The sequence below is a fragment of the Typopeltis vanoorti genome, chromosome 21 (assembly GCF_054136105.1).
Source record: "Typopeltis vanoorti isolate ZY-2024b chromosome 21, IOZ_Tvanoo_1.0, whole genome shotgun sequence".
Lineage (NCBI taxonomy): Eukaryota > Metazoa > Arthropoda > Arachnida > Uropygi > Thelyphonidae > Typopeltis > Typopeltis vanoorti.
The window spans coordinates 87,172,400-87,200,228 of NC_143569.1; the positions used below are offsets into that span (position 1 = coordinate 87,172,400).

At 34.9% G+C, this 27,829-nt stretch overlaps 1 protein-coding gene and 1 pseudogene across 1 annotated transcript in view; both read right to left on the bottom strand.

The window, feature by feature from the left end:
* LOC150095079 (nose resistant to fluoxetine protein 6-like) overlaps window positions 1-18,739 on the bottom strand; it is a 43,016-nt gene extending 24,277 nt beyond the window's left edge. Inside the window, exons 1-3 of the mRNA XM_090411189.1 lie at window positions 18,707-18,739; window positions 8,053-8,140; window positions 7,775-7,863 (exon numbers count right to left, since the gene is read on the bottom strand). Coding sequence (XP_090267315.1) covers window positions 7,775-7,863; window positions 8,053-8,123 — 160 coding nt within the window. The 5' untranslated portion in view covers window positions 8,124-8,140; window positions 18,707-18,739. The remainder of the gene's footprint in view (window positions 1-7,774; window positions 7,864-8,052; window positions 8,141-18,706) is intronic.
* Window positions 18,740-20,887: 2,148 nt separating this feature from the next.
* On the bottom strand, window positions 20,888-27,612 carry LOC150095080 (general transcription factor II-I repeat domain-containing protein 2 pseudogene; annotated as a pseudogene).
* Window positions 27,613-27,829: the final 217 nt, after the last annotated feature.

Sequence of the window (27,829 nt, forward strand, 5' to 3'; positions counted from 1 at the left end):
GAAGACGTACTTACAAAAGATCTGAAAACAATCGGTGAATATTACAAAAAATGGAGACTCCAGCTCAATCCAGACAAAACAGATGTATCAAGCTTTCACCTTAATAATCACATGGCAGATGTCACTTTACATATCTTCTTTGAAGGATGTTTACTACGACACAATAAGTTTCCAAATATTTGGGCGTGACCCTGGACCGCACGCTTTCTTACAAGCAACCTAGCAAACGTTTCTGCTAAGTTAAGAACCCGTAACAACATAATACAAAAACTAATAGGCATGACATGGGGAGCAACAGCTGATAATCTGCGGATTACAGCTCTTTGTCTAGTTTTCTCTGTTGCCGAATATTGCTCACCAGTGTGGCTAAATAGCACACATGTTAAACTTGTTGATGGCCAAGTAAATAATACAATGAGACTGATTTCTGGCACAATTAAATCAACGCTCACACACACACACACACTGGCTTCCAGCTCTTAGCAACATTGTTTCACCGAATCTGTGCAGGACTAAGGCTCTTTTACAAAAGTATAAGAAATCTTAGAGAACACAGTCCTACCAATACATTTAGATCTCCCACACTTAAGTGTATGACGATTGATATCAAGATACCCACCACTACAATTAGCCCAATTACTACTACAATTTGACTTTAACCTGAAGTAGACGTGGCAAGAACAGTAGGAGAGCCAGACGGATGACATCGCAAAATTTTCTCTCAAAGAATTACAAGAAAGTTTTGATGGTTGCTCACACCTCCCACGAAAATCCTGGACTCAGCTTAATAGAATACGAACTGGTCATGGTGTATATGCCGACATGATCTTTAAATGGGGCAAACGACCATCCCCTCATTGTGATTATGGAGCTCAAAGACAAACTGTGGGCCATATTGTGACTCAGTGATATCTCAGAGCATAATCGGGAGACAACGTGGACTTTTTAAGTGCAACACCCGAAGCTATGAACTATCTGACCAATATGGATGTAACCTTTTAATTTTATTGGTTTTTAAAATGATTTTTAATTTTATATGTTTTTGAAGTGACAGTGTATTGTACTGCATGTTTTGTTATTCATGCCATACGAATAAATAAATAAATAAATTTGAATATAAATACGAATTTTCTACATCACACACTGAGATGTCTGATTACACTTTCATCTTGGTGATCTTATTTATTTTTGAACGTATTTCAGAATAAGAACTTTCGTTCCTCGTGTTTTGCAATGGGTTTACATTACCAGGTTGTTTTTGAAATTCATCACTCTCCTTTCTTCCCTTGAGCAACTGCAGTGTGATTGTAAAGCTGGTGATGTCCTTTGTTCTTTGCTCATTGCTGACTAGGGTCCAATTTGTTCTTTTTTTTATACCCAAAATTTGGATTCTTCTTAGCCAATTTCGAAGAATTTTGTATCACTGTCTTTGGCATGACAAGTGGAATTACTTTGTAGCACTTTTAAATTAAAAACTGGAGTTAGAACTACTTTAAAGCTATAAAAACGGGAGCAGCGATATCACCTTGTACCTGTTCGCGTGCCTACAGAGCTCCCTCTCTGAATTGGTCTGTATCACCATTCAAATTTTTGTTTATATGCTATCTTGTTTTGACTGTGTATCAGTTATGTGAATAAAATAATAATAATGGGATGGAAGGGGTGGTGAAGCGCAATACATAGCCTCTCCCACTGAAATGCCACCCTCACCTGATTCTGGTGGTCCATCCTGTTCTAAAAGCAAAAACGAGGAGCTGACGACCGAGTATAGGCGGTATAACTTTAACATCCTAATAAATTAAATGCTGGTAGATCTGTCAGTCCAGAGGCGTTAGGTAGCAACCCTACCACTGGACCCAGCGACAGGCTAGTAACCTGCCCTGAGGAAATTCAATATACAATTGATCCTTGAACAACGTGGGGGTTTAGGAGCGCTGACCTTCCTCGTTGTTCGAAAATCCGCGAATAACTTTTGACTCCCTAAACAATTAACTGCTAATAGCGTACTGTTGACTGAAAGTTACTGATAATGTAAACAGTCAATTAATACATATTTTCTATGGTATGCATGTATTATATACTATATTCTTAAAATAAAGTAAACATTTATTGAATCCTTCAGTTTACGTCGTCTGTTTACAAGATGAATTGTTCTGCCAGTTCCTACATCAATATTGTCTTAATAGATACAAAACACTATCGATGTTATAGGTATTACTATCACTAGACATAAAAAGGAAAGGCAATGTGAAAATTTGAAGCCATCTGGTGTGAGGTGGGATCTAACAAGATAAATTACATAGACTTAGTCGCTTGGGAAGTGATTAAGTTTATGAATGTTCCATTCAGAAAAGGTTACATGTTGAACTACAAAACAGGAAATTATGACCAACTGAGGGGTATACTGAGTTCAGTGGAAAAGTATCAGTTGCTGGATGGGAAGAATATCGACAGTGCATGGGAAGCATTTAAACAATATTTAAATGATGCGATATCAGAATGTGTCGCGAGAGTTCGGAGAATTAATAGAGTACGAGTCAAATGGATGTGTAATCTTATTAAGCAAGAGATTCGTAAGAAAGGGACGATGTGGAAGGAATACCGTTTGTATAAGGATGACGTCCGTTATGAACGTTATAAGCAGCAGGATAAAATAGTCACAACTGTTATAAGGAAAGCAAAGTCTGATTATGAAAAGAAACTGGCTCTGCGTGCTAAAGACAACCCACAAGAATTCTATCGATATGCTGCAAGTAAAAGAAGGAATGAATATGAAAGAATAACTCTTCTAAATCCAGATGGCGTAAGGGTTACAGATGCAGAAGAGGTTGCTCAGTTAATGAGTGCCCATTTCGTTAAAAGCTAACCTGGTGAACCCAACATTGAGCTCACTGTTAGCTCTTCACTAGATGAAGAAACACAGGTTTGTGTAGCCGAGGTATTAGAGCTGTTGCACAAACTGATTTCCCAATCAGTCCCAATTGCTGAATTCTTATTCAGCAATTGGGACTGATGGAATATCAACACGTGTGCTAAAAGTGTGTTCAGATGAATTGATCATTTCTTTGACCAGGATGTTTAATATGAGTCTCAGAACAGGGAAGATTCCGCAGGAATGGAAGGAATGTAATTCCATTGCACAAGGATGGTGCAAAGACCGATGTATCCAAATATCGACCAATTGGTAACTCAGGAGTGGTGGTAAAGATTTTGGAAAAATTAGTTAAGGCCCGCATTCAGAAATGGATTGACACTGAATCTCTACTTTGCAATGAACAACATGGGTTTACTAAGGGAAGGTGATGCTTTAGCAACTTGCTCACATTCTATAACAATGTTACCATTGAATTGAACTAGACAAGGGGAATGGATACACCATGATACTTTTGGATTTTGCTAAGGCTTTTGACAGAATACAGCATGGCAGACTGCTGCATAAATTGGAGAAAATGGGTTTGGGTTATACAATATTAGCATGGATAAGAGGATGGCTGACTGACAGATATCAAAAAGTGGTATACGGGGGATCTGAGTCTGCAAGGTTTAAGGTAAATAGTGGTGTACCACAATCAGTGCTTGGTCCACTGTTATTCAATCTGTACATTAATGATATTGGGAAGGATTTGACAAGCGGCATACAGTTATTTGCTGATGATGCAAAGATAGGTAGGGTAGTCAGGAATGTTGCTGATATTCAGTCTTTGCAGAATGCTTTGAATAGGCTGGAATTGTGGGCATGGGAAAATGGGTGTCAGTTCAATGTCAGTAAATGTAAAGTCATTCACTTCGGCATGATTAGATACCAAATGTCGTATTATATTGGTGGGATTAGGCTAGAAGAAACCGATGAGGCTAGGGATCGTGGAGTGTTAATAGATAGGAAGTTGACGTTTAGGGGCCCTATGGCAAAGATTGCAAATACAACTGAAAAGATAATTGCAATGTTGAAACGAACGTTCACATGTAAAGATAAGGATATTATTTTGCAAATTTACAAGGCCTTGATGAGACCTCACTTGGACTATTGTGCGCAGGTCTGGTCTCCTGCTTTCTGTTGTGATTCTGATAAATTGGAGAGAATACAAAGGAGAGTGTTAAAAATGATATCAGGATTGTGGAATGCTGAGTATGAAGACAGATTGAGAATTTGTAGACTGCAGTCACTAGCAAACATGAGAAAGAAGGGGTGATATGATTGAGACTTACAAACTTCTGAAAGGGTCATATAGGATTTCAATAGGTGGAATTTTTCGATTTATGGAGGGTGGGGAAAGGACGAGAGGACATCTTTGGAAGCTGAGAATGAAGGCCGCCAAGAAGGGTGTGAGGGCTAGAGTTTTCTCTCAGAGGGTGGTGCGTGATTGGAATGGATTGCCATTGGATGCTGTGAGTGAAAGCACTATGAATGAATTCAAGTATAATAATGATAGCTGGTGAGTGTAGTATGTGGTCTCCCTTGATGAGTCTCTGACTCCCTGGAGGTCTCTCTTAATAATAATAATAATAATAATAATAATAATAATAATAATAATAATAATAATAATAATAAAAGAAAGTCGTAATTATTTACAGATATAAGGAAGAAGCAGCAATATGATTACTTTATGGTAGCCTTTATTTTATTCTTTTATTCTAATTAATTAAATAAATTTAACTATTTAAATAATAACAGTTAATTTAATGCAGTTATGAGTTAACACTGCATTTTTACGTTTGTTTATATTTCTCTCGACTGCAAATGGCCATGTACGTCTGTGAGTGTTTGTAAGTGCGCATAAGTTTTTATAAAATTCAACTTTTTTATAATAGATTTGAGTATATATTGTATGGTATTAAATGATAAAATAGACTAGTGTCTACATATGTTTGATGCATTCATGACATACCTAATTTTTTTTTTTAATTTTTCCGATATTTTTAAGTTACACGGTTCATCTGCGAGTTTTTTTAATTTGTTGAAATCTTTAAAAAAATTTCGAATATATTTATTTTTTTAAAAAAATCTGGTAGAAGTAGATCTGCGCTGTTCAAACCTTCTTCAAGGGTCAACTGTACTTTCAAGTCTCATCCAAACAAAAACAGTACGGATTATCTGGGAAAATACCGGGGGGGGGGTTGGAAAAATGAACACATAAAGAAGATTGCAACATGGAAATGTGAGAAGCATCGCATACAAAGAAGAGAAACTTGATAAACAACTAAACCAAGCTAACATAAAGATATGTATAGTAATAGAAACAAAAAAAGTAGAAAAGAAAAGAAACAAACTACGTACAAATCTACAGTGGGGTAAAAAAAGATGAAAGAGCAAAAACAGGTATAATTATTATGCCACATATATCTCTAAAGAACAATATTGTATATTATAAATATTTGAACGAAAGACTAATAGAAATTAGACTCAAGATATTAAGAAGCATAATTTTATAAAGAATTACAGAATGCCATAGATAAAACAATCAAAACTGACTATTTACTACTAGCAGGAGATTTAAATGCCTGAATAGGAAACAAAAAATACAAAACAAACAGGTAAATTTGGCAAAGATACATGTAATCAAAATGGTCACAGATTTCGAGATTTTGCCCATTTATAACAATATGAGAATAACGAATTCGGTGTTTAAACACAAGGAAATACATAAAAATACTTGGTCAGCCAGAGGATGCAAATCACTAATTGACTACATTATATCTAATTTTAAATTAGTGGAATTAATTTTAAACTTAGGAGCATATAGGTTTTGAATTAAACTCTGATCATTATATGGTATCAGCAAAAATTAGATTTAAACCAAAGTGGCTAAAAACACATAAAATTGAAAATTCTTATCAACCGAGTTACAAAATTTCTTCATTATAGGATCCTGAAGTTAGACAACAATATCAAAAATGCACAAACTTAAAAACAGAAACCACACATGAATCAATAGGAATGGGAAATTTGAAACAAATTCTCACAAAAGTAGCAACAGAAAGCTTAGGAATAAAACGCAAATGGATTAGAAAAAGAGGAATACGAGACTGGAACAAAGAAATGGAAATTATAATAAAAACAAAAAAAAAAAGACAATTACCAGAATTAGAGTATAAAAGAAATAGTAGAATTGCAAAAGGAGAAGTAAGGAAAAACATAGAGAGAAATGGAACAATTTCGTAACAGAACTAGAAAAAAATATATTTAAGCCACAAGCCAAAACCTATAAAGTAATAAAATACATGAATAAAGAAACAAAATAAAGATAAAAATACAAACAATAGATTTAGAAAAATGGCTGACCTATTTCCAAAATCTCTGGACAGATGAGAACAATGAATTAAAATTTTATAAGACAAAGAATGACCTAACAGAAAATATCACAATGTTAGAACGAGAAAATACATTAAAGAAAATGAAAAAGAAGAAATACCAGGAAAATACAACATAAATATAGAAATACAAAAATGCAGGTGAAAAATTTAATGGAAGACTTCTGAAAAATTTTAATATGGTTTGGATGTCCGGAAAAACTTCTAACTTTTGAAGAACAAAACGGTTTCGGGAAAGGCCAATCCTGCATAGATCCAATTTTTACTCTACAATTATTAATAGAATTAAATAAAAGAGAAGGGAATTTCAAAAAGAAACACACGTGGTCTTTATTGATTATGAAAAAAGCCTTTGACAAAATTAGTAGACAAAAATTATTTAAAATATTAACCGATTTAAACATACCAAACCAACTTTTACAATCCATTCAAGAAATATATACAGGAAATAAAATAGCAGTTAAATTAGAATACATCTCAGAATGGAAAGATATATCAAGAGGAGTACGACAAGGATGTACTCACCTCTGCTTTTCAATATATATACAAATAAAGCTATAACAATCTGGAAACAGTTAACCCATTTGGTATACAAATAACCCCAAAAATGAAGATAGATACACTACTCTTTGCGGATGATCAAATAGTATTAGCTACATCAGAAGATGATTTACAAAGATCATTAAAATCATTAAATGATATCTCAAAACAATATAACATGACAATATCTAAATAAAAACAAAAATAATGGCAATCAAAGGAGTAAACCAAATAAGAACTAAAATAGTGATAGATAATAAAATATTAGAACACGTAAATACTTTCAAATACTTGGGATGTGATTTATCATATGAAGAAGAAAAAGACACAGATACTAAAATAACAAACTCTTTCAAAGTAAATGGCATAATAAATAATACATTTATGCCATCCCTAGTACAAAAACACACTAGAATCAGACTATATAATGTCTTGTCAAAACCAACTCTACTATGCGGAAGCGAAACATGGATCATAAAAAGGAAAGATGAAAAACTAATTCAAACAGCAGAATGAAATTTCTCAGAAAAACAGCTCATATATACCAAGTGGGACCATAAAACAAATGAAGAAATTTTACAATCCCTGAATATAAAGCATTAATTACTACATAAGACAGTATAAACAAAAATGGATAGAACGTTTAAATCGAATGGACAAACAGCAGACTACCAAAAATATTATACAGATACAAAATAAGTGGAAAAAGAAAAATCAGAAGACCAAGAAAGAGATGGCATGAAACCGGAACAGGCCACCTGGCCTAAAATCCATGTTAGGAAGAAGAAGATAATTATAATAATAATATTTAAGAACCTTTTTTTTTCTTTTCAATATCAATCAGTAGTTTTAAAATTCATCCCTAGATGGCCTCACTATCATCTTTTAATAAATATATTGCAGGTCATTAAAAAATTACACTTACCAGAACTCTTAGGTTGCACCGACCTCTGGTGTACAAGGTCACATGCTGTACCTACTACAATTAGGACTAGTATAATAGACATCACTACCCTAGAATAATTAAAGAAAAAAAAATATTAATAACTAGAAAGATTTAGAAAATAAAATAATATTTATATAGCCTTTAAATATACTTTATAAAATCATTGTGACAATTACTTTGGCGAGGCAGAATTACACAATTATCAGTATCTTTTAGAAAATAAACGCGATTACTTAAGTATCGGCGAAACGACTTACAAAATTGCAATGTGTATTGGCTCAACTTGAATTTGCTCTTCTACTTGACATCTCAAAACTTTGGCTTTCATAAAAATCGATTCCACAGCTATAGAAATAGACAGAATGATTGTCAAGTGGATATATGTGAAGAAAGTAAGTAAAAAATATAAATATATTCAGATGTAAATAGACAAAAAATTAATTTTATTTTTATGAACTATTAACTGCAACTGTCTTGCTTTTCTAATTATCTTCCTTAGAATAGAATTGATCCATCGAAGTATTTTGCATTTTATAAATAAAAAGAAGTGTTTACGTGCCATTGTTTCAAAACTCTAGCCAGCCACAAGAAAGAACAACTTTGACTTTGATCGTCGACTAGTGGAACGGTTTCTAGGATCTTTGCTAGTCCCCGAGTTAAATGATCTTTTCTGCAGATGTGTGCTTTTCCTGTAGAGGAAGCTGTTCTTTTTTTTATCTCGAAATTCAGAATTGACCGTAGGTCGCATACTATTTCAGACAACAGTATGAATATTAGGGTTAGGAATCGCGTAATGGCGGTAACTGTCTGCCACTCTTGCTTTAATGCCTTTGAAATCATCGTCAGCAACAAGGTTGACTTGGGCAGAGTCTAGCTTACCGTATTTCAAAAGTAGGGTTAAAAAGTGCCATTTACTCCATTTGGTGAATCATAAAGGTCTTAAATATTTTATTTAATTTTATTTTATATAAGTTAAACGGGACTTGACTCATTGAATATGATGAATACTTTAGGCTTTTTTACCAGTTACTTTAATTTGTTGACTTTTTTAGAACATCAGTTCACAAACTTCCATCCTTTCTAAAATATTTATAAGATCTCGCATTGGTATTTCTTCCTTCATTTTCATTTTAACACCGACCAGTCATGTCACTTATTTGATATTTCTTTATCACCACTGATGTTTCTGTACATCAAGATTGTCTGTGATCATTAACATCCCTATCTTAAGGACAGCATCTTATTCATTCAAAACCACAAAATCTGAACATCTCATCATTTTCATTACTATGGCTTAATAACTAATAAATACTAGTAATAAATAATAAATAATGATTTTGTTTCAACAGTGGAAAAAGGTATCGATATTGCAATATAAGCAATATTGCAATATTGCTTATATTGCTTTATGATAAATGAATGCAATGAGTAATTTCATTTATTTTAGTGAATTATTTACTTTTTATTAAATACATTGATGACTAATTAATAATAGTCTAATTTTGTTAAAGGCATAGAATAATTGTTATACAACGCATTGAGAAATTCTCTATTTCATTAGCAATTCGATATGCTGTACATAAGTATGCTTCATAATATTTAGTAATATTTGTAATTACATAAATGAGACATTAGAAGAAAGTGGTCCTGTAAGCACCTTGGAAAATCATTGAGTCAATGTTGTACCGAAGCTGTAATTCATATTATTAAGTTAATATTCATAAGTCTTAATACATTTCGATATAACTTAATGATGGCTAACTATGACTTGAATCTCGTATCGATATTTTTGTAGATAAATGAGGTAGGAAGCAGAAGGTGCTTATTTAGCTGTAATTCACTTTTAGGAATCTTCTCCACAACTGTAGAAAAATTGTTCCTATCTTATAAGCCGTCAAGAACTGAGTTTATGGCTATCAATGATTTTAAATCATTGGAGAAATAGGGAAAGACTGAACGAGATGGCAGACAACTGCTGCCATCTCGTTATCGTAAATCATAATTCGTATGTGTCTGAAACTGTGTGACTCCTATGATCTATTTTTCTGAGTTGCTGGGTTAAAATTCCGAGTGAGAAAAATGTATTTGGCTGCAAGAAAGAGACTAATACTTGCCTTAGGTATAACAGTATAGATTCTTTTGTCATTCTAGCATTATAGATAAATGTTGTGGCGCTGTGCCGTGTGGCTGGTAGTTGATTAAGGTGGATAAAGTGGTTTACGCGTTTTAGTGAAATATTTTTGTTGAGGAGTATTTCTTTTAAAATGATGATGTTTAGGTTGAGCACATTGCATATAGGTTTGTGTAAATTGTCTATTGGTTTTTAGTGAGTATATTTTATGAAACTAGTGGTAGTCAATGTACGAGCAACTAAGCCTAATTTGAGTAGAAGCTTATTACAGTACTTTAGGTGTCTGTACGTTGTATGCAACTGCTTAAGGATTTCTGTCGCTAGTACTACGATGATCAATTTAGTTAAAAAATCCTAATATAAGGGGAGGGTTAGCGAGGGGCCAACCACCTCTCCTGTAAAAACCCTGTTGGTTACGAAACAAGCACCACAGAAGCCTCGGAATTCGGAAGCCTTTGCGACTATGATTATTAATCGTTTTGGGACCTTGAAGATACGTAGTTTAGTGAAAGAAGGAGCTCTTTTTAATGTGACGAATGTCTTACGACAGTATAAAATTGGACTTTGTGCTGTACAAGAGGTGCGATGGCCTGGACATGGTTCAACCCACAATCAGGGGTACACGCTATACTATAGTGGTGACGACAGAGGACGAAAAGTACTCAGAACTGCGTTTTTAGTTAGTGATACATTTCTGTGTAATATTTTAGATTTTAAACTTGTAAACAATCGGCTGTGTACTATTAGTTACTATTAGAGTTAAAGGACGTTTTCAAAATGTGTCTATTGTGAACTGTTATGCGCCTATTGAAGAGAGCTCGGAGGAAGCTAAAGATTGTTTATACGAAGTGCTTGAGCGTACTTGTGCTAATCTACCATCCTATGACGTCAAGCTAGTAGTGGGAGATTTCAACGCGAAACTGAGGAGAGAGCGTGTGTGGCGCCCTTTCGTGGGTAGTGAGAGCCTACATGAGGAGTGCAATGATAACGGGATTCGAGTTGCGAGTTTTGCCGCCGCTACGGGATGCTTTGTAAAGAGCACTATGTTTGCGCATAAAGACGCCCACAAGCAGACCTGGAGATCGCCGGACGGTAGAACAGCTAACCAAATAGACCATGTACTAGTGTATCGACGTCACCACAGCTCCATCTCGGATGTGAGATGTTTTAAAGGAGCAGATGGAGATAGCGACCACTGTCTGGTAGCCTACGATTTTAGGCATAGAATTGCCGTTCAAAAGCCCGCGTGTCCTACCATACTATCGGCGTGGAACCTGGACAAGTTGAAAACAGCGGAAGGCAAGCGGGCTTTCCAGTTAGAGTTGCAGAATCGTTTTGGGATTTACAGGAGGAAGATGATCCGGATGGGATGTGGGACACCATCAAAAATACGGTCGCGTTAGCTGCCTCGAGAACTGTGGGAAAGAGAAAGAAGAAGAGAAAAGCATGATTTAATAGAGAGTGTGAAGAAGCTGTAGCGAAACGAAGGGAAGCACTATTGAATACCGGATAGCAGGAAGAAAGCTGCATATGAGAGGGTGAGAAGAGTGGCGAATACATGTCTACGCAGGGAAAAGCGGAAGTATCTTAATGAGAAAGTGGCTAGTATAGAGAGAGAAATAGGGTGCCGAATAATGGACGGGAGATGTACCAGACGATCAAAGCCATGCGAGGTGGTCAGACACAAGCGGAAACCATAAGAGATGAGAGTGGAAATCTATTAACAAACTCAAAAGATGCTCTCGCTCGGTGGCGTAGATATTTCGCGAGCTTGCTGAATGTCAGTCAATATCGGAGGATTATACTCCTTATCAAACTGCTGAACCATTTATTGAACAGCCGACATTTAGTGAGATTATTCGTGCTATCCGCATTCTGAAAAATAATAAGGCTCCAGGAGTGGACTGCATACCGGCGGAGCTCCTTAAGAATGGTGGGGACGTCCTGCTGGAGCAGCTGCACCGGCTCATCTTGATGATCTGGCTAGAAGAACGGCTTCCGGAGGAGTGGAATGAGTCACTGATCACTCCAGTATATAAGAAAGGAGATAAGGCACATTGCGGCAACTATAGGGGCATCTCACTGCTGTCGACTGGCTACAAGGTGCTGTCTAACATCATACTAATGCGCCTCACACCATATGCAGAAGAGTGCCTTGGTGACCAGCAGACAGGCTTCAGGAGGAATCATTATACAATAGACCAACTCTTCATGCTGCGCCAAGTTTTTGAAAAGTGTTGGGAATATAACCGGGAAGTTCATAATATTTTCATAGACTTTTCTAAAGCCTATGACTCAATAATACGTCCAAAAATATATCAGGTGTTAGAAGAGCTGGGAATTCCTCGAAAACTCGGAAAAATGGTGCAGGTGTGCGTAGCTGGTTCGAGAGCAAGAGTGAAAGCAGAAGGTCTGTCGGACCCGTTTCAAGTACAGACCGGTGTGAAGCAGGGTGATGGGCTTTCTCCGATTCTCTTCAATCTAGTGTTGGAAAAAGAAATTAGAAACACACAGCAAGTGGCAAGTGGAGTCCACATGGGGTGCAAGTTAGGATTCTTGGCTACGCGGACGACCTGAAAGTCATGGCGCATCAACGGGACGACGCAGTGGCATTGATTACTGCTATTGAGGAATCTGCAGAGGAAGTTGGTCTGAAGATAAACGCCGAGTAGACAAAATACCTTTTTATGAGACGCCATGCTGCTCAAGATCCAGAGGGAGCTGCACAGTTTGAGAGGGTGAAGGTACTTATTTACTTGAGTTCTTTCGTGACTGAAGACAACAAAGTTGAGGCTGATGTCCGGAGTCGGGTAAATGCTGCGATTGTGGCCTATTATCAGGTGCGTCCCCTGTTCGCTTCGCGCTTGCTGTCTCGGACTACAAAGGTGGGTCTCTACAAGACTTTGATCAGGCCTGTTCTCCTCTACGATGCTGAAGCGTGGACTCTCACGGTGCGACAAGCCGATCACCTGAGAGTATTCGAGAACAAGATGCTACGACGTATATATGGAAGGGTCATGGAAGACGGAGCCTGGAGGAGGCGGTCCAATGCTGCCATACACGCTTTATACAATTCGACAGACGTCTTGATGGAGCTGCGAGCCCGGCGTCTTCAGTGGCTGGGGCACCTTTACCGTATGGGACCCGAAAGGACTGTGAGACAAGTGTGGGAGACCCGACCCCGATCATGGAGGTCGCCATGGAGACCGAGAAGGAGATGGGTGGATCAGGAGAAGGAAGACCTGCAGGCTGTCGGGCTGGAGACCAGACCGTGGCGGACAGTGGCAGAGGACCGTACCCAGTGGCGACATGTGGTGCTTAAGGCCAAAAGTCCCCCCAGACTGATGTAATGTAATAATGTAGGGTGATGTTGTTATTGTACTATTCCCGTGGAGTTTCATATCAAAAATAATATTACTTTATTAAATATTACATAAGAAGTGTCTCATTATGAAAGGCCCAATCTGCTTGCAACACGTTTGTAATGATAATTTTAAATTCATTCACACTTTTAGCATCCACAAATTATTCAAGCGTAAGCGTGAAACTCACCACCCATCATTCTCCAATCCCTTAATCCTGCAGCAACTCACAGGGATGGCACTCTTTAACCCTTTCACTTGTTCTGTCATTTGAAATATGTCTCTCATATTTCAAATGACAGAATATATCCATCTGCTAATTTCCTCTTGATAGCTTATAGTTTTCAGTAATATCACTCCTTCATCTTTTGTCTTTTATCGGATTACATACCATCAGCCTATTCTCATATTTAACATTACACAGTCTTGATATCTTTTTTGTTAAACAACTTTGCACCATCTCCAAAGTCACTTTATCCCCATGACCAGATCTGAGTACAATAGTCCATATGTGCTCAAATAAGAGTCTCACAAAACAGAACCACTTTATCTCTGCTGATCAACGATAATATTTGCAAATGTAACAATCCTCTAAGTGTTTACCAGCTTTGCAATATGTCAATGGAATTCCAGATTTCTATTCACCATCAACCCAAGATTCCAAACCTCTTCTTCATCTTCTGGTATGCCTCTGGACTCCATGGAAACACTGTATAATAATAATAATAATAATAATAATAATAATAATAATAATAATTTTTTTAACAAAGTTTATTATCCTCTTCATATATACAAAATATTTACAAATATACAATTGAAGTATTACTGTTACATTTTTGTTCAACAAATGGTCAGTATTTAATGTTAATTGAATATCTTATTTAAATACATAAATAATAATAACTAATAATGTATTTTCCATTTTTCCATACATATTTACAATTATTTATTTAGTGTGCTAAGAGAGAGAGAGAGATATTTTTTCATATTAACGATATTGGTTGTGGAATAATTTTTTTTTTAGATAAATATACATAATTTTTTTTCCAGCATTTTGTCATTAACATTTTTATTTTCATCTGCAGTTCGAGTAATTCTCAAATTATATTCATAGTTTCATTTTTTGGTATCACTTTTTGGTATATAATAATAATAATAATAATAATAATAATAATAATAATAATAATAATAATAATAATAATAATAATAATTCCACAAGTGGCACTTGCATCCTCTGCACTAGGCCACCCAAAGATAGATTTATAGTTCAAGTCTAGTGGCCAACTGGAGGAACTTTTTCTAAGCCTTTCTTCAGCTAGTTCCAGAGATAGTCGATCTCTGGCATGAGCAAGAAAGTTTTTTCTCCCAGAAACTCAGGTTTTTCATCCCATAAACGTAAGAAAATCGACCATAGAACCCACATTATTTCAGACAGAAACACATCCTGTTAGAGTTAGGTACCAAAAGATCGCGGCACTTGTTTGCCAGTCTCTTCATCGGTTGTCTCCTACAATTATTGATAGTCATGGGCTAGCTATCTCTGATTGGCTACTGGTTCAGATTGAACGGCCAACTCAGTCTTCCAAAATAAGCTAAATAGGATTACAATGCCTCGCCTACTCCCTATAAGGGAATAAAAGGCATTAGCTTATTATTATATTATTTCCACAAAGTATGCCATCTTCCATCTGTGAGTCCCAAAGTTCAAAACATTATTATTAATATTATTAACCATTATTTTCATGGAGTCTAAGAGTCATAGCATAGCGGGAGGTCCACACCAACCATTATTCCCAATACACCTATCATACCATGCCTATCAATGCTTATAATATATCTCGTTAACTGATTTCCAGACAAAACCACTACTAACTCCCTCATACATCCATTCTACACATTCTAACCTGGTAGCAAAATATTACATCTTGTTCTGTCCCGTATAATGGTTAATAATATTAATAATAATGTTTTGAACTTTGGGATCCACAGATGGAGGATGGCATACTCTGTGAAAATAATAATATATAACAATAATAATAATAATAATAATAATAATAGTGAAACACTACTAACCATCTCAAGCTACATCCATTCCACACATTCCACCCTGGTAGCAGAACATTTGAACCTCACGTTCCTGCTAACTACACTTTTAATCGACTTCCGATGATAACTTCTTGTTCTTTCCCGTCCTGCCATATATTGACATTTTTCGCTATATCATTCTAGAAATCCTTCTTAACAATTTATGCATTTCGTATACAACTTATATACGAAGAATTCCACAAACATGAAACCAATTTCGTCACCCACGTATAAATTCTTTCAACCACTTCTTCATCGCCGAGAGGCCCAGGAGACCAAATTTAAGCACAGCAATCCAGATCCGACTTATCAAGCTTATAAAGAGAGATTTTAATGAGTTTGTTATTAGTCCTAGTTGTAAGCATCCACGTGATCTGCTGTATCGTTTTGCCAATATTTGCAATAATGGCCTCTGAAATTAAGTTCCTTGTCAACCCAGACCCATCAAATCCCTGGCCTCATCAATTTCCAGAAGTGAAACCCTATCAAAATTATATACAGGCTGAATCTTTTTCAATATAAAAAGCATAACTCTACATTTTCATGAATACACTGAAATAAACACATTATAATATTCCCAGAATATCAACTTATTCAAATCACACTGAAGGATCTATTTCATTACTGTTGCCCACTTTAACTTAGCATCATCATCAGCAACTTCTTCTTTCTTTAGTATTCTGCAATTGAGCAGGTTCTTTTTTTTATTAGCTGAAACTTTCCTTCCACTCTCTTCTTTTCTGAGCCTTCTCTTTCACGGTTGTGCACCTGTCTTCATTGAGCATGTCATCTAGCATTGTTTTCCTTACTCTTCATCTGGTCTTTTCCCGTCTATCTTTCCTTAGATGGCATCTCTGATGATTCCATTCCCTCTCAGAATATGTCCGATCCAGTTTCCCCTTTCTTCTTTCTATCCTCTTTAACAGACTCCTTTCTTCTTCTACTCTTTTTAAGACCTCTTCATTAGTTATTTTATCTGTCCATTTGATTTTTTCCATCCTTCTCCAAATCCGCATCTCAAAACTTTCCAAAATCTTAATTTCTTCTTTCTTCAATGTCCAAGTTTAAGATGCATAGAGAGAGAAACACTCCACACATAACATTTTATTAGCTTTTCTTTAGGTTTCTGTCCATTTTACTTCCGAATAAATTCTATTTTCTATTAAAGGCATCTCTTCCCATCACTATTCTTGCTTTTATGTCACTTTCACATCTTCCACCACTGCTAATAACACTTCCTAGATATTTAAATGTCTTTACTTGATTCAATTTTTCCCCATTTATTCTGATATCCATCTTTGCCTCTTTCCTTGCTATTTTCATCACCTTTATTTTTCTGATGTTAATTTTAATTCCATAATTGATACAGGATTCCAGTAATCTGTTCAACAGATGTTGTAGTCCTGTTTCAGTGTTTGATAGTAATGCCTTGTCATCTGCGTATCTTATTGCAAATATCTGCCTACCTCCAATCTTTATTCCATCTTCCGAATTCTCCAGTGCTTCTTTTAACATTGCTTCAAAGTACATGTTGAACAAAATTGGTGACAGAGAACAGCCTTGTCTTACTCCTCGCACAATGATACCTGGTTCTGTTGTACCATATATGTCTCTCACGATGGCAGTTTGTCCCATATATAGTGAGATAATTAGCCTTCTGTCTTTCCAATCTATACCAATCTTTTCCATTAATTCCACCATCTTATTCCATTTTACAAAGTCAAAAGCTTTCTCAAAATCTATATAACAGATGTTAACTTCTTTATTCACTTCCAGACTTCTTTCACTTTCTATTCTTAACAGTCCAATCGCATCTCTTGTTCCCGTACCCTTCCTGAAACCAAACTGATCTTCTCCAAGAAATTCTTCCACTTTAGATGCAATTCTTCGTGTTAAGATTCTCATGAGTATTTTTGATGTATGGGAAATGAGGCTTATTGTTTTAAAATCCTTGCAGTTCACTGCATTACTTTTCTTTGGTATAGGTATAAATATTAAGGTCATAAAATCTTTGGTAGTTCTCCTTTGTTATAAATTAAATTTATTATATTGGTTATTTCTTCAGTTCCTTCCTTCTGAAGTTGTTTCAGGAATTCTGCAGGTATTTTATCTATTTCTTCTGCCTCCTTGCCACATTTTAGTTCCTTAATGGCCATTTCTATTTCTGTCTTCAAAATCTCTGGGCCTAGATCATCTTCATTTACCTTCTTTATATCTTCTAATGGCAACTCGTTTGGTCTATTTTCCTTGTCATCAGCAACAAACAACTGAATATCACTCATTAAATTATCTACGGTTTCAATCCAATTACAGAGCCTTGCGACCCAGCAATGGTCGCTTCTTAATCTTTGATTCTACTATATTATACACAACTCAGAGATATCTGACGATCACATACCGATCCATCTCACCAATTCCATATCTATCCTTATTTGCTCCCATTTACTTTCAGATTTCGTGGCATCCTGTCAAATACGTTTGCAAAATCCAACATAGCGTAGGCATTGCATTTTTTCATCTCCACAGTTATTCTATTATAGAAACAGAGTAAATTGCTAAGGTATGACCTCCCGTTAACAAAGCCATGTTGACCTCTAAAAAGTATCAAATTAATATCGACTTAATCTTGAATTCTAGCTTTAACCATCTACTCTAAAACATGAAGCCGCCACTCCTGAAGTAAAAAATCTCTATTTTTTCTACCTACATAATCTATGGGACACTTTCTTTTCGTCTGAGTTCTCTATTAATATTTTGAACACTTGTTTAAAATTATTTTAATTATTATTGTTTTTACCTTAAAAAGTTTTTCTCGTTTTATTTTGTAATTCTTCTTAATTTCTGACAACACGTTACTTTCCTTAATTTTTTCAATATAATAATACTGTATTTGAGAAAAATAATTATAAAAACAATATTCTAGGTTATTTTTGTTAATTAATTTAAAATACTAATTTATATTAAGGTCAGGACTGGAATATAAGAATCTTAAATTCATTAATCACGAAATTATTACATACAATAAGTATTATTTATTTATTATACTAATTTAAATTAGAAAACTTTTCATACTTTTTCGATAGGTGGCAGTAAGGTTATTCATATCTCACGAAGACTTCTGCTGTTTGTTTATAAAGTATGTTCGACGGAGAAGGTTATAAACCAATTAATTATTTTTTTATTAAATATATTAATTATTTAATCGATATCTGAACATGTTTATTCGCGTGATGTTGTAAGTAGTTATTTGTTACCAAACTTTATTATGTTAGTATTTTATTAAAAGATCCAATTAAATCTTGAACGATGAGGTATTTGAATTGCTTGCTTTACCTGTATTAGCGATTTTCGTTAAATCGTCTGCTGAGCACAGGGAAGGCAGACACACACCAAAACGCATTGGGGGAAAGGCATGAAAAGCATGCATAAAATCGATAAGTTCCTGCGCAATCTACAAAGGAAAGATAAAACACTTTTATAAATGTAGAAGTACTTAAAATATTTTAGTAAGATTTCAATTTCACTCAATAAATATTTGAATATTACATATTTATAATTTGTAAAAATAACGAATAAACAATAGATTTTAATTAATTTTACTATACTTTATTTTATTTTCATCTGTCTGTATTTTGCTATTATGAACAAGTACTTTATCTGCCTCATTGTATTATGAAAATTATATTTTTTTTCTGTCAAAAATGAACCTGAGAGTTTATATTTGGTATTTCATGTCTTCTTTCGATATTTTATAAGGATACACGATATTCCATTAATAAATATCATTTCTGAATTTTTCATATTTCAAATTATGTGTTAACTGGTCGTTATGGAGATGGCAAGTTTCTCTTCCATCTAAAAACAGTCAAACCGACATAAGGTGCACATTGACACGCATAATGGAGTTAGAATCATAGTCTTGCCATCCAAAATTAGGTTTATAAAAACCCAGATTACATGGCTGTAATAGGTCATTAAGCTTAATACATAAGAGACGATAGCTACTGTCTCAAATTATGTATTCCGCTCATCACCAACATAATAACAAAGCCAACCCATAATTTCTTCAGACCAGAATGCAAACGTTTGCCATTAACAACAGTAATCCGACGTTCATTCTTCTCTCTTACTTAATAAATGGTAATTTCATGTATATAATGAGTACACAATCTGTAATATAAAACGTGTTATTGATGAGCTGGTTAGCTAAATTCCCAGGCAAGCTTTAAATGAATTCAGGAGACCATGGAAGAATATTTGCAGTGAAATGTTGCAGAGAGTTTAAATTATGATGTCACACACACACACACACACACACACACACACACCAAAGATATGCCCATTTAAATTATTTCCGCCTGTGTTATACGTTGGTGCCAAAATATTTTAAATATTTTACGCAAATACTTTGTTTGGAACGATTTAATTTAGCTTCCTATTCTTTGTCAGTTTCCATGTCTTTTATCCATGCAATAATGTGGCCTTAATATTGCAATAAGATCTTTAGTTTGGTTTTTATTAAAATATTTTAAGTATTTATTAAAATTAAATATTTTTATTAAAATATATTGAAATATGTAAAATAATATATTTCACATCACAAACCATTCTGATGCTGTCTGCTGTGTCTGCTCAACTTTTACTTTGTTTTTACACTCCTTTTACACTAAGGGTACATTGATTTCTGCTTACAGTGTGCGCAGAAAGTATTCTGTATGCTAGGCGACGGGTAGTCTGCGTGCCCAGGCGACAGGCGAAAACATTTGGAGTGAGTTAGCCCCCCCCCCCCACTTCAACTGAACCCAAGACCAATGGAGATCTGCATTGTTTGCAAACGCTTGCCAATTGCCTTACAAAGCGACACCAGGAATGTTCTGATATGGAAGGAACTGGGGACATGCTACCATCCTTCTAATATCCCTGAGAGGCACACTTCATTCACCACTTTCTTCAAGAAGAGATTATCACATATGGACTGGTCAGCCTGGTCTCCTGACTTTAATCCTATTTAGCATATATGGGAGGCTCTAGATAGACGTGTGTTGCTTTCAATCCTCCTGCCCAGAACCTCGACGGACTTAGGAGAGCTTTTTCAGGAACAGTGGTTGTTATTAGCAACTGAACTTCTGGACCCTTTTACAAAGAGTATGAAACATCGTTTTTTGACCATTGTATTGCTGTGAGAAGTGAACACATGCCTTATTGAGGCTTTGATAATCTCATTTTGACCTCTTGTTTTTTACCATTGTTTTCATGTACCCATTTGTTACTGAATTGAACTATTTACTTACAATTCTTGTAGGTGTTTCTTTCCTGTCTCATATTATTCTGCTTTTCAGCAAATTGCATAAAAATTCCTCATACAGTTTTTGAGTTATCGTGATGTTTCTCTTTGTTCCTTAATTCACGGAAACCAGTGTAGTATTCTGGCATATTTGTCAGAATTACATAACCGCTAAATCCATAATGTCTCTCTATGGATACTGTCAAAAGCTTTGTTAAAATCTATAAAATTTAGATATAAGGAAGTTCAAAATTCTCTACTTTTTTCAGTAATATTCCTTCAAGTAAAAATGTGACGTAAGTACTTCCACCTGTTCTAAAACCAAGTTCGTCACTGGAACTGAATCTAATATAATATTTAATTTTGTACTTAACAGAAGGTTCATTCACTATTTAACTTCTTATTTTGTCAGTTATATTGTTTTCTATATTTAAAACTTCATCGGTGTGGTCTTTCCATCTTTCAGTAATCTTATATTTTATTCGAAATCATCTCCTCGTCTTACTTTTAGCACTTAAAAGAGCTTTTAAAGTTATCTTGGATTGTATTGTGATTACTTCGGCTTTTATTTTTATCATCCATACCAGATCATGATATGTATGACTTTATATTTAATACGCTCCCCTGAGATACTGTTGCTGATTTTTACGTGAATCTCACCGACGACAATTTGCAAAATGGATGGAGTAAGAGTTATTTTTAGGAATCCAATAAACTGATGGTTTCTCAACCTTCCATGTCATAAAATTATATTTTTTGAAAAATATGAGGGAAAAAAACGAATATGGATTTTAATTTAAAAAAAAAAATTAATTCTTATGTTCCTTTTAGTACCTATTGAGGTGCAAGTTACCCCAAATTTCTAATGAATTTTCACTTTTCTTGCATTCAATTTCCGATGCTTGTCTGTATTTTTATTCTTTGAGAAAATGCTGTTAGAAAATTGCATATCTTGAGTATGAATATGAAATGATCATTTAGATCCTCCATCTTCATTGATAACTGCTTAATTATGATTCTTATAGTTGCGCTTATCTCTCTATTAAAAAAAAAACTTAATGTAGCAAGAATTGTGATTCATCTATCTATAAATATTCGCAAGAGAATCAGAGAATCAGCGACTCTGATTCTGATTAATCATGTTTATTTCTTCCTGGGTGAATTTTTAACTTTTTTCCTGAGTGCATTGGCTTATTTTCAGCTCAAGGTTAAACCTCGTCGGTCAAGAAAGTCCAGTAATAGTTGCAGAATGACCCGCTTATGACCTTCCAACCGGTACGTTAATAATATCATGTTTCTGTTGGGGAAAGTTAAAAGAGCAGAAATAGCCTTGAAACTTCATAGTAAAACGGATTTAATGCTTTCTTTCCTTATACTAGAAGGAAGAGGTTAAATAAGTCAATGTTGGTTTTCCTTCCGATGTCTGTCAATTTAATAACCTCGAAACTTAAACCTAATTAATATTCCATGTGTAAAATTGGACAAATAGGAAAACCCGAATTGATGATTTCGTACCGAATCCTCCATGTTTGGAATAACTACTTTTCCAAGCGAATCGTTCTTCTGCAAAGGCGGCAAAGGTGGCGTTATGGTCAGGGAGCAGTACTGACCTCTGAAGTCTTCACTGCCATCTCTTTTCGTTTTACGGACCTTCAGACATTCATCGAAATTTCCGAATTGCATAAACGATCCTTCAAAAACCCCTGTTGGTATCTTAGCTGTTGCATCCACCACTAGAATAAAAAAAATAAAAAGAGACTGGATTAGAAAGGTTGTGTGTGTGTGTGTGTAATCAAATGCAATCAGATCAATTCTGTGAATACAAAATTTTTTTGTATTCACAGAATTAATTTGTTTTGTTATTTTTTTGTTATTTTATTTTTTTTTGCTTTAATGCTAACAACTCAGAGAACACCTTCTTTCCAACATGGCATATAGTTTTACTTTCATTAATTCCAATAGAATGAGTTTCACAAATTCGCTGTCCATCACTTGACGCATTCTCTTCATAATGAAAGACTTTTAGAATCTCGCAAGGTGCAAATTTTCCGAAATTTATGAAAGCTCTTTTCATCCGAACGTTGATTCTTTCAGAGCATATTTCTTGGTTAAAAAAAATTAAGGCGTGTTCCAAATCGTCTCTTTGCCTTTTGTCCGTCTGAACTTGTGTGCTAACAATCTAATAATATAATAAAAAAATATCGTTCTTGAAATAAATGCATACTTCATTTATACAGTATACTTTTCTTTCTTGTTGGAACAGCGATTCTAATAAAGTTAATTGCCTGTCATTGACTTTTGCTTAGGTAAAATGATTTCAGGACAAAGACATCACTTTCATTTCAGTATAAAATTAGCTTTTAATTTTATTTAAATGTTTGAGTTTTTTTTTTAATATCATTCAAATGATTCCCATCATGACTATGAATCCTTTCATTTGGACATTTACACGATTATTGACTGAGCAGTATTAAAATATAAAACCAAATATATTACATAGGCTTATCACGTGATGTGGTTAAAAATTAAGTTATTTACTATTATTATTATTCGCTGTTATATAATGAACTTTCACATTCACCCATTACATTATTAGAAATTGCTCAGGAGGTTTGGGGCTATAAAGACGTATTGCATCAGTAGGAATTTCATTGAAACCTTTAGACCGTCAAATCCCTGATTAAACTAGTTGCAATGATACACTTTAATGAGTAATGACCTTACGTGTTACACATCATAACTAGAAATGTATCAGAAGTAGTTCGATGCTAACCTTAAATCTACTTTGAGTTGAGTTGAGTACGGAAGGTCCATGAATTCGCTAAATTTTTAATACGAGCTTATACCGTGTTAAAAATAGGCTGTCATTTGCCTAAATTTCTTTGTTTCTCCGCACTTTTGAAACCATGTGCTTATTTTTTTTTTAATTCATTTATAAGGGGATGTTTAGTGTGTGGTCCATATGCTTGATGTGGTACTTTAAGCGATTTTAAAAGCGTAGGATGATTCGATGAACCATTTAACAAAAACGAACAACATCAACAAAAATATATTGAAGACATGTAAATGAGTCAAAACACATAACAGCAGGAGTACAGTATGCAGGACTTTCAAATTAACATTCGTGTAGAGATAACTGATTTGGCAAACATCTGTTCAATAGACTCAATCCATCAACGACTCAAGCATCGGTGAAAGCATTCAGGAATCCACAATATTCAAATTTATTTGCTTGACACGCATATGCAAGTGTTTAAACACGTGTAACGCTCCAACTCTTTTCGTTATTTATATTTCGACAGTATTATTTCTGTGTTAGTTCTAGTTTCTATCAGCAAACATTTCCAAATGGATTATATTTTATTAGGCTTGTCGCGATAATCTGTCATTTGTGGAATCCAGTTTAACATACTTCTCATCACTTTCCCCATACACCCAATAAATGTTGATGTTAATAAATACTAAATGAACCCAAGTTCAGTTGAGGATCTCTCTGGCTTATGAGATACTTTTTCGTTTAAATTAGGTATTGTTTTATGCAATTGTCTCAGTATATTTTGTCGCGTCTGACACAGTAACCTGTCCTTTTAGGTCACCAAGGTTTTATTATTTTTTAAAAAAAAAAAGAATCGTGACCTGGATTTCACAAAATCAACTTTGCTTGTAAATTTACCTACTAACTTAAACAGGAAATCGATATTGCTCAATGTGCACGCAATTCTCTAACGGTTAACCTTCGATATCAGGTTACTTTGTTTTTTTTCTTTCTCTCAAATGAAAGAGAGAGATTAAATGATGCCTTCAAGAGATAGACGAAAAAAAACAACTTAAATTACCATCTTAACTGCGTATCAGTTAATGTACAATCGTCAGCACCATCCATAACAGAACAATTAAATTTAATCTTAAAATCTTAAAAATATTAAATGGTCCACTAATAGCTGATCATTTAAAAAAATTAGGTTCAAAGCTCTGTTGAAATTATCATACAAGTTATTATTATTTTTTGTTTGTTTGTTTTTTAACAGTACATTATTTAGATATTGTTGGTTGGGCTGTGATATCGTACATTAATTCATCCTTGTTCGCTGAAGAATGGAAGTAGCGAAGGAAATATTGCGTTAATAATTGCAGTATGGGGATGGGGGGGAGAAGATAATCTCAAAGTAGACAGCTTGCATCGTACACCTACTTCTATTGTCCTATCAGTGCCGGTTGTAACTTTTAAACGTTCCTTTTTTGATGCCATGATTAAAGTTTTTTATATATTTTGTTTAAGATATATTGAAAATAAATAAGTAAATATTTCCCATATTGAATAGATCAGGGATCTCAAACTCAAACGCAGCAAAAGGCCAGTCAGTTAGCTGTATATCTGACGCGGGGCGTATTCAATATTATTCTGTGGAATCCAAAACATAAACTTAAAAAAGAAAGGCTCTAACAAAGACTCTTTTACTACGATAAAGAGCCAAGAGACTATTTTTCCAGCGGCGTAAATTAAGTTAAGGGGATAATAAATCCCTTATTATTTTAATACGAAACTCCGAAATCGAGTAGTACAACACCCTAGTGTTGTACTACCCAGGTGTTGACTTACGCTTGGACTCGCCGCTAGTTCTTCTGCATGAAACGCTTAGATTTCGATCTCCGAGTTTCGTATCGGCGAGTCCAAGCGTAAGTCAACACCTGGGTAGTACAACACTAGGGCAACTCGGAGCAAAGGTGGAGCAAGCTCCGTCACTATCCTTAATATTTTCCCATAATGTAAAATGCAGCTCCTAGGATATGTATTACTGTTTTACATTATGAGGAGAGGTCACTACCCTGACCGGTTTTGACCTTTGTTATAGGTGAAGCCGGCTCTAAAAATAAGACGATCCCGAAAGATCGCCCAACTCAGCGTTGTTCCACTCAAGTTGTAACAACGCTGAGTTGTTACAACCTGAATGGAACAACCTGAGCCTGTCACTCGCCAACCACTCAGTGACAGGCTCACCCTGTCACCGAGAAGAACTTCCCAGCATTGGCTCTACCTAGTTGCTGGCTCACCCCACCACCAAGCAGAGCCATAATCTCAGTGGTGGCCCCACCCAGAGACAGGCAAAAACCTACCTTTAAGCGGAGCCTCTCAAAGCCAGATCCGCCCCGCACCGGTTTCCACCCTCATTGGGGTTTCATCAGTGAGTAGACCTGGAATACCAAGGTTTAAGTGAAACGAACTTACATATACCCCTACTGACGAATTGCCAGACCGGTGTACCCATATATTATTATTACTACGATAAAAAGCCAAGAGGCTACTTTTCCGGCGGCGTAAATTAAGTTAAGGGGATAATAAATCCCTCATTATTTTAAAGCCGGATACGAAACTCTGAGATCGAGTAGTACAACACTAGGGTGTTGTACTACCAGGTTGACTTACACTTGGACTCGCCGATAGTTCTTCGTCATGAAACTCTTAGATTTCGATCTCCGAGTTTCGTATCCGGCTTGCTTTAAAATAATGAGGGATTTATTATTACCTTAACTTAAAGGCTCTTTTGTTGCCGGGCCTTTACGACTTACGTAAACAGTTACACCACCACCATTTCAATTTTAAATTTATAACCATTTTTATATTTACATTTTAAAAATATAAAAAGTTTAGAAAATATAAGTTCAATTACAATTTTATTCATACTTTAAGAAAATTATTTAAATACATAATTTTGACTTACAAAAATAAATATTTTCATCTTCGAGTCCTTTTTTTAATTTGATTTTGATCCTGGAACCTGACATCTTTTCCTCCGTACTAACATGTCAATATCTGCTTTTTCGTTTCGTGTTGCAATATGAAGTATTTGCATTAAACTAGAATCTTTTATCCGTGAGCGGAACTTTGAGTTATTAAGTTTCATAATTGAAAATAATTGCTCCCATACATAGATACTTCCAAAGACTGACAACATTTTTGCACAATAAATTTTATATTTGGGATATTTACTGCCGAGGTATTTATAAAAATTTGGTATGCCAACTTCGTTATATTTATTTTTTAGTTCAGTATTGCACTGGAGTTCAATTACTTCCATTTGTAATTCTTCGTCAACATTTTTCAATATTAATTTAAAAAGGTGAACGGAATAATAATAATAATAATTCATTTTTTTCAAACTGGTTGAAATCAGAAAATCTTTTTTCAAATTCAATTTTCAATTCTTCCATTTGAGGAATGCACTTTTCAGCATCATTATTATTTCGAGAAATCGATTTAAGTGTAGGAAAGTGGGCTAAATTATTCTTTGCCAAATGGGTTTGCCAAAGATAGAGTTTTGCCAGAAATGACTAATTTTTGGCAAACTCTATATCAACTATTCACGTCCTTGCAGAGCAGTATTCAAAGTGTTTAAGTGGCTTATTATGTCAACTAAACAGGCCAAGTCTTTGCACTAGTCTTCATCGGTGAGCTGAGGAATCAATTTTCCTTTGGATGAAGTAAACTTGTCAATTTCTTTTAAGAGTTCAAAAAATCTTTTTTAAACGACGCCACGACTAAACCACCTAACCTCCGTATAATATAGCCAACTGGTGTATTGTGAATTCAATTCGCGTAACAAAGCATTGAATTGTCGATGATTCAACGCGTGACAGCGTATCCAGTTTACTATTTTAATTACTACACTCATGACGTGTTCCATCTTTTGTTTTTTAGCACAAAGTGACTCCTGGTGTATTATGCAATGAAACGATTTAAGTTTGTCCTTGCAAAACATTTCCTTTTTCATTTGAAGTTTTGTAACAAGTCTGACGTTAACACTAACCGTAGAACCCCATCTGTAGTCACACTTACTAATTTTAACTGGTCCGCGTGCGCATTTTCAAGACTTTTCTCAATACACAAATATAAGTCATTTCCTGTCGTTGTTCCTGACATAGGCACTATATCCAATAGTTCTTCAGTCACATTCATATCGTTGTTGTGATAACATTGAAAAATATCCTCTGTTGAAACTTCAGTTCATTTTTAAAATCTTTAAGTTTGTCATCACGCATCCTTTATGTATATTTATCACAGTTCTTATGGTTTGTTTCACAATGGCGTTTTAAGTTATATTCTTTCACCACGGCGACACTTTGTCTACATATCAAACATGCTGGAATATTTTTTACTTCCACAAAGAAATATG